The sequence below is a fragment of the Poecilia formosa genome, unplaced genomic scaffold (genome assembly GCF_000485575.1).
Source record: "Poecilia formosa unplaced genomic scaffold, Poecilia_formosa-5.1.2 Scaffold490, whole genome shotgun sequence".
NCBI classification, from domain to species: Eukaryota; Metazoa; Chordata; class Actinopteri; order Cyprinodontiformes; family Poeciliidae; genus Poecilia; species Poecilia formosa.
In genome coordinates, this window is record NW_006800429.1 from 216,141 (window position 1) to 228,407 (window position 12,267).

Consider the following 12,267-nt stretch of genomic DNA (forward strand, 5'->3'; position numbering starts at 1 on the left):
AAGCCCTCCAGTTCAAACACAATCGGCTGCCTGAGAGGAGTCAATGTTAGGTTCTCCATCCAAACGAGTACAAGCCTGTCAAAAATCAGAAAGCTGACAGCCTCTGGATCAGGTTATTCCTGCAGCATCAAAGAAAACAACAATATTAAAGTTATAACAAAACAGCCTGCAATAAACTAAAAGAATATAAAGATATATACAAGTGAGTAGACTGCTAATTTCATAAGAAGCTGATTAAACATCAGCAAAACCAACAACCTTTAATATCCAGTGAAGCCCATCAACAGAAAGCCAAAGGTAACATCAGAGAGTCTCCTGCTGGTTGGCAGAGCTCTGGTTATTGAGGAGTGTGTTGTCCATCTAATGATTTCGCTTTTTAATGTCTCCTCCTGTCAGTTGCACCATGGAAACACGGCAGCCTCTCCCTACCTGCAGCCTGAACCTGCATCACGGAGTCAGGCACCAACAGTAAACTTCATGATTACACAATAACTGACAATGTTCCAATTTATGAACCGTTCTGACCATGACTTGAATTTACATCTTTTGCTAAAATCATTGGTTTTAATTCATTCAAACCTTCATTTTAAATTCACTTGACATATTTTTATTTACTCATCCAGTGGTGGCTCCACTTTAATCCAGTCAACTGAGTGATATGAACGGTCTGTTTAACAGTTTTTAGGTTTGTGGTTGGAGTTTGTCCTGTAATCAGCTTCGTCCACCTCTGCTGATGTGTCCTTGGGCGAGACACTTCGTCCACCTCATGTGTTGGTGTTCAGAGGGCCCAACAGGCGGCACCTTCAGAGGGTGCATGTCTGAAAGTAGTGTGAAGCACTTTGAACTTGATAAAGACCATTTTCCATGACCTTTTGTGGCTTTATTTCTTCAGTCTGTTCTCTACCTTAAATGAGTTACAGCTGTGGACATAGTTTGTTTGAAGTAAGACAATGCATAAAGGAATGTACTTTTCATGGGAGTTTCAGCCACTACTGGAGCCAGTTTTGCACAGAGGCCTCTGCAACTTTACCTGCAGGCTGAGATTGTCTGGCATGCTCTGGGTCATTGAAATGTGAATTCTTCTTTTTCTCTTTTTCCACAGAAAGCTTAACTAACTCATTCTAGGACATCCCAAAGCATTCTCTAGGAGGGATTCATAGCCTCATCTGGCTCCTCTCAGTGTGAAGGAGCAGGGGCTCTACTCTGAGCCCCTTCTGGATGACTGAGCTTCTCTCTCTAAGGGAGAGAGACCAGACACCCTGCAGAGAAAACTCATTTCAGCCGTTTGTATCCATGACCTCGTTCTTTTGGTCATGACCCAAAGCTCATGACCGTAGATGAGGGCAGGAACGTAGATCGACCGCTAAACTGAGAGTTTCTCCTTTTGGCTCAGCTCTCTCTTCACCATGACAGAGCAGCTCAAGTCCAACTCAAGGTCATGGCCTCGGGGTTTGGAGGCACTGATCCTCAACCCGACCGCCTCAAACTCAGCTGCGAACCGCTCCAATGAAAGCTGTAGATCACAACCTGATGAAGCCAAAAGGACCACATCAAAGACCAAAGTAGAGACGGGATCCTAAGGCCACCAAAGCAGATCTCCTCCACACCTTGGCTGATCTGGAAATTCTGTCCATGAAAGTAATGAACAGAATCAGTGACAAAGTCCAACTCTCACAGGAAACGAGCCCGACTTACTGCCGTACCAAGCTCTGGTACCGGTCCTACAGGGACCCGAGGGTGTAGAGCTGCTCCAGTATTCCACAACCAGAACCAACAGTCCTTCTCCAGAACCGCTGAACATCGTTTCTTGTTAATTGATGGTGTTGTACTTTTATAACGTAAAGCGTCTTGAACTGTTGCTGAAATCTTATATAATCTGGACAACCACATAAATTCTAGTAAAAAACCATCATTTAACAACCTTGCCAGGTAAAAAAAGGTTTCCTGTTAAGACAGTACACTGAATAAGTGGTGCAGAATTTATTTTATTTTCATAGATGAACTGTGAACACTTTCCTCTCAGAGAAGGTTCCCTTGTTGGTAAAGCAAGTTGTTATATAACACAAGGTTTCATGCAGGCTAAGTGAGTGAAGGGTATCACAGCTTTGAACATGAAACCTGTAACAACAGAGTCATTGTTTAGAATGACTCTAGTATCTTCAGATTGCAATAAAATGTCAATTTTTAAAACATCAGTGAATATGTGGTTTCAGCGTCAGGTTTACACCGTGGTCTTCCTTCAAAGCAAAGGTAGCATCAGCAACTCAAAGTGGCTGTAAAAGGATTAAATGTTTTATTTTTTCTGTGTTGTTTTTGCAAACTTGTTTAAGATCTCCATGTTTACAAAAAAATCAACAATGTAATTAATACAGGTTTCTAGATTCCACTTTTCATCACCATTGTCCAACCAAGACATCTGTTAAAAATGTTTCAAAACAGTCTTTAAATAATAACCCGGAGATTAAACTGCTGGACTTTGCTCATACTGAAACTTCAAAGAACAGAGAAAAACTGTGATATAAAATATCTGATACTTACATAAAAGTGAGGACAGTCCATAAATTTAATAGAATTTCTTTATTTCAAAATGTTTACATTAGTTTCTCACACTTGAAGTAAGGAACCCATTGAGGACTGGGATCCATTGATTCTATGACCCTGACTCTGGATTGGTATTTATAACTTTATTTTTACATGTAATGAATCTCATTCTGCTCACCTCAAGACAGTCAATAAAAGTGTTTTACTTTCATGTCTCACTTTATACTACTATCTGAAGTGCATGGGATACTGGGGAAGGTCCTGCTGTACATGAAACCAGTCACAGATAATTTATTTTGTCTTTCATGTAGATATTCTGCCTCTAAAACTATGTGGACAGCAGCTCATTACAGCTTGGTTTTCACTTTCTGCAGATCCAAAACAGACCTGCTTGTACAACATTGCATTATTACTAGCTACATGTTATAAATATAACAACATGACAAAATAAATCAGTTCTTGTGAACAGCTCTGGTAGAAAAACGCTTGATGATGCTGGAGCGCAGGTCCTTACTGACCAGCCCATAGATGATGGGGTTGATGGCCGGAGAGAAGGTGATGGACAGGATGCCAAGAAACTTACTAACGTTTTGGGATACGGATGGAAATCTGTAGATAATGACTATAATCATTGTGGTTAATTCATAGAAGACATACACAACAAGGTGTGATGCACATGTCTGGAAGGCCTTGGTCCGGATGCTGCTGCTGCTCCTGCCCTGCTGAAAAGCAGCTCTCAGGATCCTGATGTAGGAATAAGCGATGACAACGAACATCCCTGTACTTACAAACCAGGTGATGAATAAACCTACAAAACATAGAGAATTACAGAACCAGTCACATTCATGCACAGTCAACGATCAGCAGTGGTAACTGTTTCAGTAAAATGAGCTTTTTGTTGTCTCTGTTTCACTCTGATGGTTGTCTATTTTTAGTTGTTCATTTGCACTGACCGTAGATGTTGCTGATAAGGGGGGGAGCACAGGCCAGATTCATTATGGACTTATTGCTGCAGTAGACGTGCTGAATGATTCGACTGCAGTAAGAGAGATTTACGTGGAAGGAGAAGAGCACAGCGATGAGCAGCAGAGCAACGATCCAGGCCACAGCGCAGCAGCTGTGCAGCCGAGCCGAAGTCATGATGGAGTGATACCTGAGAGGTTCACACACTGCCACATACCTGCAGACAGACAGCAAAAAACCACACTTGTATCTGTACGATGCATATTACTGTAGAATAATAGTTTGGACAATAGAAGAAAATGTCAATATGTTAGCACATAGAAAAATGTAATACAAACATAGATACCAGCAGCAAATTTATGATTTATCACCTGTCAATAGCCATCACTCCCAGGATAGTGTGCATCGCAACTCCATAAGTGTGAATACAGAAACCCTGAGCAATAGCTGGGAGGTAGCTGATCTTCTTCTGCCCCATCAAGAAGTGCATCATGAGGCTGGGAAGCACCGCCGTGGCGCCCAGCAGGTCGCAGACCACCAGGTGGCAGATCATCACAAACATGGGTCTGTGCAGGCTGCGGTCCGTCATGATGACACAGATCACCACACCGTTCCCCAGCAGCACCACCATGTAGACGAACAGGGCCAAGAAGAACAAGAGAGGACCTTGTCCTGGTGAAACGTCAAAGCCCTCCAGTTCAAACACAATCGGCTGCCTGAGAGGAGTCAATGTTAGGTTCTCCATCCAAAGCTGGACAGCTCTGTGAAACACAAGCAGATTAAACCCTCCTGCATATTAGACATAAAACTGCTATGAAAAGACAGAGCAATTTCATCTTTGCAGAGCATAAGTAAATAAGTTACAGTTCTCCTTGGTACAGATTGTAAAATAATACCTGAAAATTAAACACCACTTAATGGAAAATCTTAGAGATGCTAAAATCTTCATGAAATACATAAACAGAAAACAACAAAAGGTGATGTTAAACAATGAAGAAAGGATGTCCACGTCTGATCTTGCCAGAGCATCAGTGTCGCTCAGGAGGTTTCCCATTTAAATCATTTCATATCTACTGGTTTCCCATAGCACCACCTCTCCCCGCCTGACAGCCAATAACAATACACTTTAATATTATTAATTTTTTAGAGGGCAAAGTTCAAATTTACACATCATTTTCACCCAACACTGACAACCCATGGTCCAGGGAAACAGAGAGGTAATTTAACTCGGTTCTCTCCAGCTTCTGTTCAATTATCCACTCATTGTCCCAATAATACAGGGCCTTATCCACGGCCAAAATTAAACAAATTAAAGACTGACCTAAAGAGATCAGCCATGAACATAAAGATAAATACGACTCTGGTAAAAAAAAAATATATAGAAAAAGCATTTTATTGTACATCAGGTCTCTTTCTCATGTGCAGAAAGAGACCTGATGTATTATTGATAGTTGATAACTTTATTTGTGATAATCAGATACTTTTTTACTTTTACTTAAGTACAAATGTTAATGTGGTAGTTTTTCTTTTACTTGAGTACATTTTTGTCTGTGTATTTGTACTTTTACTTAAGTACATTTTTTGAGTACTTTCTCCTCCACTGCCAGATACACAGATCTCAGTACGTCATGGGAGGCGGGGAATCCGTTTCCATGGTTTAGTTGACAGTGGTAATGAATCATATACGCAGTGACTTTATTTAACAGACAAGCCAGTTTGCTCAAAAATGAGAACAGCACCAACACGATAAGAGGAGAAGAGGGCGCTCCTTCATCGTAGACTGAAATTTTAGTTCTCAGCTGTTGAGGTGATCGCTGATTTATACTAATTCATTGCATTTCATTTTATGACCCTTTGGTTTGCAATCTGTAAAATAAAGAGCTGTATCTTTTACGTTTTATAGCTTGTACCGAGCATCAATATGACATGTTTGTTGGTAAATCTATCACACTGCTTGTGTTTCACAGAGCTGTCCAGCTTTGGATGGAGAACCTAACATTGACTCCTCTCAGGCAGCCGATTGTGTTTGAACTGGAGGGCTTCGACGTTCCACCAGGACAAGGTCCTCTCTTGTTCTTCTTGGCCCTGTTCGTCTACATGGTGGTGCTGCTGGGGAACGGTGTGGTGATCTGTGTCATCATGACGGACCGCAGCCTGCACAGACCCATGTTTGTGATGATCTGCCACCTGGTGGTCTGCGACCTGCTGGGCGCCACGGCGGTGCTTCCCAGCCTCATGATGCACTTCTTGATGGGGCAGAAGAAGATCAGCTACCTCCCAGCTATTGCTCAGGGTTTCTGTGTTCACACATACGGCGTAGCGGTGCAGACCATTCTGGGGGTGATGGCTATTGACAGGTGAAAAAATGTGTCAGGTGTGAGAACATTATGGACTGCAGGGATGCAAGAGTTTGTAGATTTTAATGTTCAAAATGTGCAGTATAGGAGCATTTGGTGGATTCATTAATTTACATTAAACTTCGATAAATGTTCTTAATAATGAAATAGTTGGGTCATAAATTATCTTTCACCTCAAAGAGGAAGTTCCCTTTCATTTAATGTTTATTTTAACAGAAATAAATTCAGAACAGATAAATGTCAAATACAAATAACATCTTAACATGATCCCTGAGAAACCAGCTTAAATAACCATTTAGCTAAAAACCAGTTCCCTGACAGCTCTGTCTCTCTGCAGGTACGTCGCAGTGTGTGAACCTCTCAGGTATCACTCCATCATGACTTCGGCTCGGCTGCACAGCTGCTGCGCTGTGGCCTGGATCGTTGCTCTGCTGCTCATCGCTGTGCTCTTCTCCTTCCACATGAACGTCCCGCTGTGCGGCCATCTAGTCCAGCATGTCTACTGCAGCAACCGGGGCATCCTGAACCTGGCCTGCATTCCCACGCCTGCCAGCAACATCTACGGTCTGGACATTTACTACGAGGGAAGCTCCGTGTTTGGTCAGAAACTGTGAAAATGATTTGAGTTGTCTTGTCTGTGTTTTTCAGGTCTGGCCATGACCTGGTCTGTGAGCACCGGGGTGTTTGTCATCATTGCTTTTTCCTACATCAGAATCCTTAGTGCCTCCTTTAAACAGCGGAGAACCGACACCAGGGTCCATAAGAAGGCCCTGCAGACGTGTGTGCCTCATCTCGTTGTGTATGTGCTCTATCAGATAGCCTCAGTTATCATCATTGTCAGTCTCAGGTTTCCCTCTGTCACTCAGAACATCAGGAAGTTCTTTAGCATCCTCTTCATCATAGTTCCACCAGCTCTCAACCCCATCATCTACGGACTGGTCAGCAAAGACTTACGATCCGGCATTACGAAGCTTTTCTCCATGCGAATCGCGAGAGTGTGTCACATGGAGTGACACACAGATGTCTCCCAACAGAAACACCAAATAATCCAGCCCTGCAGAACATGCTGGATGTTGTCTTCTCTTTGGGAACATCTGGGTTGCGCTTCACTCTCATGTTTGGGAACTCTTTATAGAGTCAAGACTTTAAGGTTTGGCATGTTGAATCAAACCAAAGTTGTCGAGTATCACACAGTCCTTTGTCCCTCTGGCAAGGAGGATACTGAAACCTCCTACAATTATTAAGCAGCCATAATAAATGAATATAACAGATAAAATCTCATTAAACTCAATAAAAGGATGCCCACATATTTTGGGGTTTTGTACAGAGGTAGTGTCGGAGCTTATAGCCTTTTACCTCAATTCCCAAATATTCAAGAATCAAATTTTCCCAGAAAAACCTTTTTACAGTTAGTGAAGCATAACAAATTGCATCAACCCCTGCCTCTCTTTTATATTTTCCATTCTTACTTAAAAAAGTGTAATTAGGAGGTGCTGCCGCAGTCAGTACTGGTGATTCATTATTGTCATCCAACAATGTTTCTGTTAGAGACATGGCTTTATGCAAAGCCAAACATAACATTGATAATATTCTCAGTGATGAAGTCATGAAGCAGAAGCTGATAATCATCTTATATTTAACTGACAGTTTTAGTGACTTTCTGCTGGATAATTGATCAACTTGAGGTTTGACTTTAGACTGCTGCATTTAGTTTTTTCTGCTTTCTATCAATGTTCTCTCAGTGATCTGGATACGTCCTGTCCTGTGTTGTGCTGCTGGAGGCCAGACGTTTTCTGGAAGAATACAGATGTTAAGCTAATGTCTCTCCCCAAAATCAATAAATGAATCAATCAACAAATCGATTCTTTTTCCAAACACAAAAAAAGTCCATGGTAAAAATTTAAATAAGACAAACTCATAGAAAAGAATAAATAAACTAAATAATTATCCCAGTTGATAAAATACTTGTGTTGATGACTATCCACCAGGAGTAGACACAGGTTGCCTCATCATTTGAACCAGCCAATCATTGAGATCCTGTTAACATGATAAAATATCTTCTCACTGTATGATCGCTGGCTTTTCTCTGCGTGAAGAAGGAAGGCAGTCTGCGGGACGACTGTGTGACCAAACAATTCCACTTCTGAATGTTTGGATAAACCAGCAAAGAAGAGACTCTGTTCTGTTTTCCTTTAACTTGCAATAAACAGACGTGGAAAGTTAAATAAAATGTGCTTTATTATTTCAATGAGGTTTAAACACATGGCATTTTGTTGTGTTCTTTGTACATGGATAGTTGATGGCTTTATGTGTCCTGCTGGGTAAAAAGGCTTTCACATTTTCTGCCACCTGGAATATTAAACTGAAGGATGTAAAGTTATCACCTCTTATTACTTTGGGGCAATTCAATCCATTATAAAGGGCAGAAGCATCAGATCACTCGTCTACTGGTACTAAACCTTTGTTTAGTGAAACGCTGTCTCTTGGTTGTGTATATTTGGTCTTGTATTTTGGATTTGCTGTTTTCTGCTGCTGTCTTGCCCCAGTCACTCTTGGAAAAGATGGTTTTAACCTCAGTTAAGTTATTTTTCCTGGTTAAATACAAACATGCATACACACATCTATCAGTCACGGATGCCAAATGATGTGCGACCTCTTAGAACATGAATTATATAAACTTTTTACAGCATCTATAAGAAGCATAAGTTCCACCAGAGGAGTTAGATAATCTAAGAACACCAGATACAGTATTAGTGCTAAGTTTTGTTTCTTACTCTGGTTGAGAAACGTTTGATAAAACTGACCCTCAGGTCTTTACTGACCAGTCCATAGATGATGGGGTTAATGATTGGGGGAATGATAAAGACAAGAACACTGAATAACTTTTTTATGTTTGGGGAAAGAGAGGGGAATCTCTGAATTAAAATCACAACCAGTGAAGAGGTCTGATAGAGAACATAAACAACAATGTGTGGAGCACAGGTCTGAAACGCCTTGCTGCGGATGCTGCTGTTTGTTCTGCCTTGTTTAAAGGAAACACTCAGGATTCTGATGTAGGAATAGGCGATGATGAAGAAGGTTCCTGTGCTTAAAGTCCAGGTCATCGCTAGACCTGAAAAGAAATTTAAAAAGTGGTTATACAAACTGACTATTAAAACCATTCACATTTTCTGGAGCATCACATGTGACCAGCTTGTGTGTTCGAACACAAATTATGTTTATTCATGTATAGAGGTAAATAAGTGAAAATAGGCAGACTGCTTCTTAAGATAAATTATAACAATTATTATCTGGATTGAACTGTAAATACAATTGTATTCGAAACCACAAAAATAAACAAAACAAAGTTAATGTAAGTTCTCCTGTTAGGCACAAGCAGTTTTTAAAACGGATGGAAGTGTTCACCAAACCATTGGTACTGCTTTGCATTAAACTTTTATTGTAAAGGTTTTGTTGGCTCACGTGAAATTTATTTGACAGATGTCAGACAGGAAAGTTAGTTATGAGAGTTGAAGACATGAAGGTCACGTTGAGGAGTAAGGCCTCCACACAGGGGGCGCTCTTTTCCCCTGCGCCAACAGCACGCCTCTGCTTTGCACTTATAAAGTTTATATTTCACCCTGTAAGCGAAATACATTAAACCTTAAAAGTGAAGAACCGACCATAGATATCGCTGACAGGCGTAGGAATGCAGGCCAGGTTCAGGATGCCCCGGTTGCTGCAGTAGACATGCTGGACTAGATGGCCGCACAGCGGGACGTTCATGTGGAAGGAGAAGAGCACAGCGATGAGCAGCAGAGCAACGATCCAGGCCACAGCGCAGCAGCTGTGCAGCCGAGCCGAAGTCATGATGGAGTGATACCTGAGAGGTTCACACACTGCGACGTACCTGCAGAGAGACAGAGCTGTCAGGGAACAAAATCCCTAAAGCTGAAAAACATAAGGTCTTTAAAACTTTAAACTGCATTTTCACAGGCAGTTCTTTAAACATGACTTAGTGTCTAAAATTTCCTCATGGCAGCTGTTTTATGACTGAATTGACCAACAGTTACATGTGTTAAGATGCAAGAAAAAATTCAGATATATGTTCAAAGTCCTCTTAGACATAATAACACTAATTCAATTAAGTATCTGTTTGATAATTAGGAAAATATTTAAAGTTTTCTTTTTGCAGTCCCTCATTATATTTGTTGTTGCTGTATGAATAAGCTGAATGGACTGAATCAAACAGAATTATCTTTAAACATTCCCACAACCTAAAAACTGGTATTAAATGCGCTGCATAGATTTATATGACCACTTTAAAAGTTTGGATTCATTTTCATACATATCATAGAATACAGTTCATACTCAAAACCAAAAGAGAAAACTTCCTGAAAAAAAAATAAGGGAATAGTTTTATAAACTTTTCTACTACTTACCTGTCATAGGCCATCGCACTTAAAACAGTCGACATTGCTGCACCATATGTGTGAGCGCAGAAAGCCTGGACGATGGCTGGGATGTAGGCGATCTTCTTCAGCCCCATCAACAGATCCATCATGAGGCGAGGAAGCAACATTGTGGCCCCCAGCAGGTCACAGACCATGAGGTGACAGATCATAACAAACATGGGTCTGTGCAGGTTCTTGTCTGTCATAATAACACAGATCACCACACCGTTCCCCAGTAACACCGCTATGTAGGCGAGCAAAGCCAACAGAAACAAGAACGGTCCGTTGCCTGGTTGAACATCAAAGCCCTGCAGTTCAAAAACAATCGGCTGTTTGAGAGGAATCACCGAGGTTTGGTTCTCCATCCAAAGCAGTACAGCTCTAAAGAAGCAGAGCAGATTAAACCTCAGATGATACAAATATTGGTAGATTTATACTGTGAGAGTGACATACTGTAACAGATGAAAACACAAATGTGTAGCTACATTTCACATAAAACTGATGGCATATTACCTCCAAATCATGCAAATGACACTTAATTGGAGACAGCATCAAAGAATAAAATGTGCAATCAACAGCATCAGAAGCTGAGATTGTATAACACTAAATAATTACTACTCTGTGTGTTGGAGAGAGTCAGCCTCCTCTCTACTGAGAGCACTGACGTTGCTCTGAGGTGTGGATGAAAACTTGCGTCCCTTTAAAAGATCTCTACGTGTTTTCAACTCCTTCTCAAACCTAGCGGTACCATGGAAACACCAACACAGAGTTCCCTGTCAGGCTTGACTTTCCTGAACCCCTGCATGTGTTTGGAAAATACCAAAAAAAAAAATTTTATCGCTGCAACATCACAAGTTCTTCATAATGGTCAAGATTCAGTGATACTGATATCGACAGAACTCATCCTCATGTTTTCACTAGAAATATTTGAACACGTCAGTCAGCAAGACCACAGAACAGCACAGAAAAGAATTTACAACGAACATGAGAATTCGTCATTAATTTTAACATGAAAGTCAGGCTGAAATAATGGACCACTTTTCAACCCTGCCGCGCTCTTAAGAGAGGGGGGTTCATTGGATCCCACAAGCTTTTTGAACTGAGCACAATCTGGCGAGGTCGCATTGACTCCTGAGGATTAAAACCATTGACTCATTCTTATTTAGCTTTACTCATTTCTGCCTTAAAATAAGTAATTATCACTTGAGCCTTTGAAATTTTTTTAAGTTTATTGTATTTACATTACCATTATCCAGAGAAATCAGGATAACATGTAATTGGGGGACCCATGTTGTCGGTGAAGGTCAGTAACTTTTAACTGTTTTTTTCTTGTTGACACTGAAGTCACATTTTCTACTGTCAACATGACGCCTCCACGAGGAGCCTGATCAGACCACGCTACAACAGTAGTGGGTGTTAGGATTGAGGTTTTTGTGTGTGTTTCTTTAGTTTTCTGTTATCCTGTCTACCCCTTGATTGATTCCAGCTGTGTCTAGATTCCTGATTACTCCCTGTGTATTTAAACCCACCTGTGTTCTTTGGTCGTCATCGGGTCCTTGTCTAATCTGTCTCACGTTCCTCCTCTGACGTTGCTACTAGTCCAGTCCGTCCGTGTTTCTTTATGTTCCTTCGTTTGCCAGTGCTACCAGTGTGTGAGGTTTTATCTTCCGCTCATCTGTGCTGCCGGTGTTTGGAACTATTGTGGATTATTTTCATTAAAATCAATTTTTTCATCTCTCAACCTGGGTCTACGGCGTCTTCTCTCACTGCATCTCAACCACAGTTCATGACAGTGAAGGTTTCTCTGGGGAAACAGATTCTGCCAGTGACGAAGCCACTCGACACCCAGCTGGGTAATCAGACTGTGAGACATCCATTTGCAACTTGTGCTACTTTGTAGAGAACAAGATTTTTTTAAGTACTTTGGACAAGATCTTTGAGTCCCCTTCTGAAAGATCTAAAAGATCTTGAAA

The 12,267-nt window shown here is 41.1% G+C and overlaps 3 protein-coding genes across 3 annotated transcripts; 1 reads left to right on the plus strand and 2 right to left on the minus strand.

Moving 5' to 3' along the window:
• Window positions 1-2,730: 2,730 nt before the first annotated feature.
• LOC103156639 (olfactory receptor 52E4-like) lies at window positions 2,731-4,261 on the minus strand. The gene is made up of 3 exons (XM_007578768.2): window positions 3,876-4,261; window positions 3,495-3,721; window positions 2,731-3,349 (listed from the first exon to the last, which is right to left on the minus strand). The coding sequence occupies exons 1-3, from the start codon at window positions 4,247-4,249 to the stop codon at window positions 2,994-2,996; spliced, it is 957 nt and encodes a 318-aa protein (XP_007578830.1). The 5' UTR covers window positions 4,250-4,261; the 3' UTR covers window positions 2,731-2,993.
• A 1,226-nt stretch (window positions 4,262-5,487) lies between these two features.
• LOC103156640 (olfactory receptor 52E4-like) lies at window positions 5,488-7,002 on the plus strand. Its single transcript, XM_007578769.2, has 3 exons — window positions 5,488-5,861; window positions 6,199-6,425; window positions 6,510-7,002. The coding sequence occupies exons 1-3, from the start codon at window positions 5,488-5,490 to the stop codon at window positions 6,872-6,874; spliced, it is 966 nt and encodes a 321-aa protein (XP_007578831.1). The 3' UTR covers window positions 6,875-7,002.
• Window positions 7,003-8,085: 1,083 nt separating this feature from the next.
• LOC103156620 (olfactory receptor 2K2-like) lies at window positions 8,086-10,944 on the minus strand. Its single transcript, XM_007578747.2, has 4 exons — window positions 10,808-10,944; window positions 10,283-10,675; window positions 9,524-9,750; window positions 8,086-8,973 (listed from the first exon to the last, which is right to left on the minus strand). The coding sequence occupies exons 1-4, from the start codon at window positions 10,816-10,818 to the stop codon at window positions 8,618-8,620; spliced, it is 987 nt and encodes a 328-aa protein (XP_007578809.1). The 5' UTR covers window positions 10,819-10,944; the 3' UTR covers window positions 8,086-8,617.
• Between the last annotated feature and the right edge of the window lie 1,323 nt (window positions 10,945-12,267).

Bases quoted from the DNA above. Each gene is read 5' to 3' on its own strand.
- LOC103156620 (XM_007578747.2), bottom strand. The intron at 9,751-10,282 runs GTAAGTAGTAGA...GTCTCTCTGCAG, and splicing joins AGTGCGATGGCCTATGACAG to GTACGTCGCAGTGTGTGAAC. The intron at 8,974-9,523 runs GTCGGTTCTTCA...ATTTCTTTTCAG, and splicing joins GCCTGTCAGCGATATCTATG to GTCTAGCGATGACCTGGACT.
- LOC103156640 (XM_007578769.2), top strand. From the start codon at position 5,488: ATGGAGAACCTAACATTGACTCCTCTCAGGCAGCCGATTGTGTTTGAA. The intron at 5,862-6,198 runs GTGAAAAAATGT...GTCTCTCTGCAG, and splicing joins GGGGTGATGGCTATTGACAG to GTACGTCGCAGTGTGTGAAC. The intron at 6,426-6,509 runs GTCTGGACATTT...TGTGTTTTTCAG, and splicing joins GCCTGCCAGCAACATCTACG to GTCTGGCCATGACCTGGTCT.
- LOC103156639 (XM_007578768.2), bottom strand. From the start codon at position 4,249: ATGGAGAACCTAACATTGACTCCTCTCAGGCAGCCGATTGTGTTTGAA. The intron at 3,722-3,875 runs GTGATAAATCAT...GTCTGTCTGCAG, and splicing joins GGAGTGATGGCTATTGACAG to GTATGTGGCAGTGTGTGAAC. The intron at 3,350-3,494 runs GTCAGTGCAAAT...TATGTTTTGTAG, and splicing joins CCTTATCAGCAACATCTACG to GTTTATTCATCACCTGGTTT.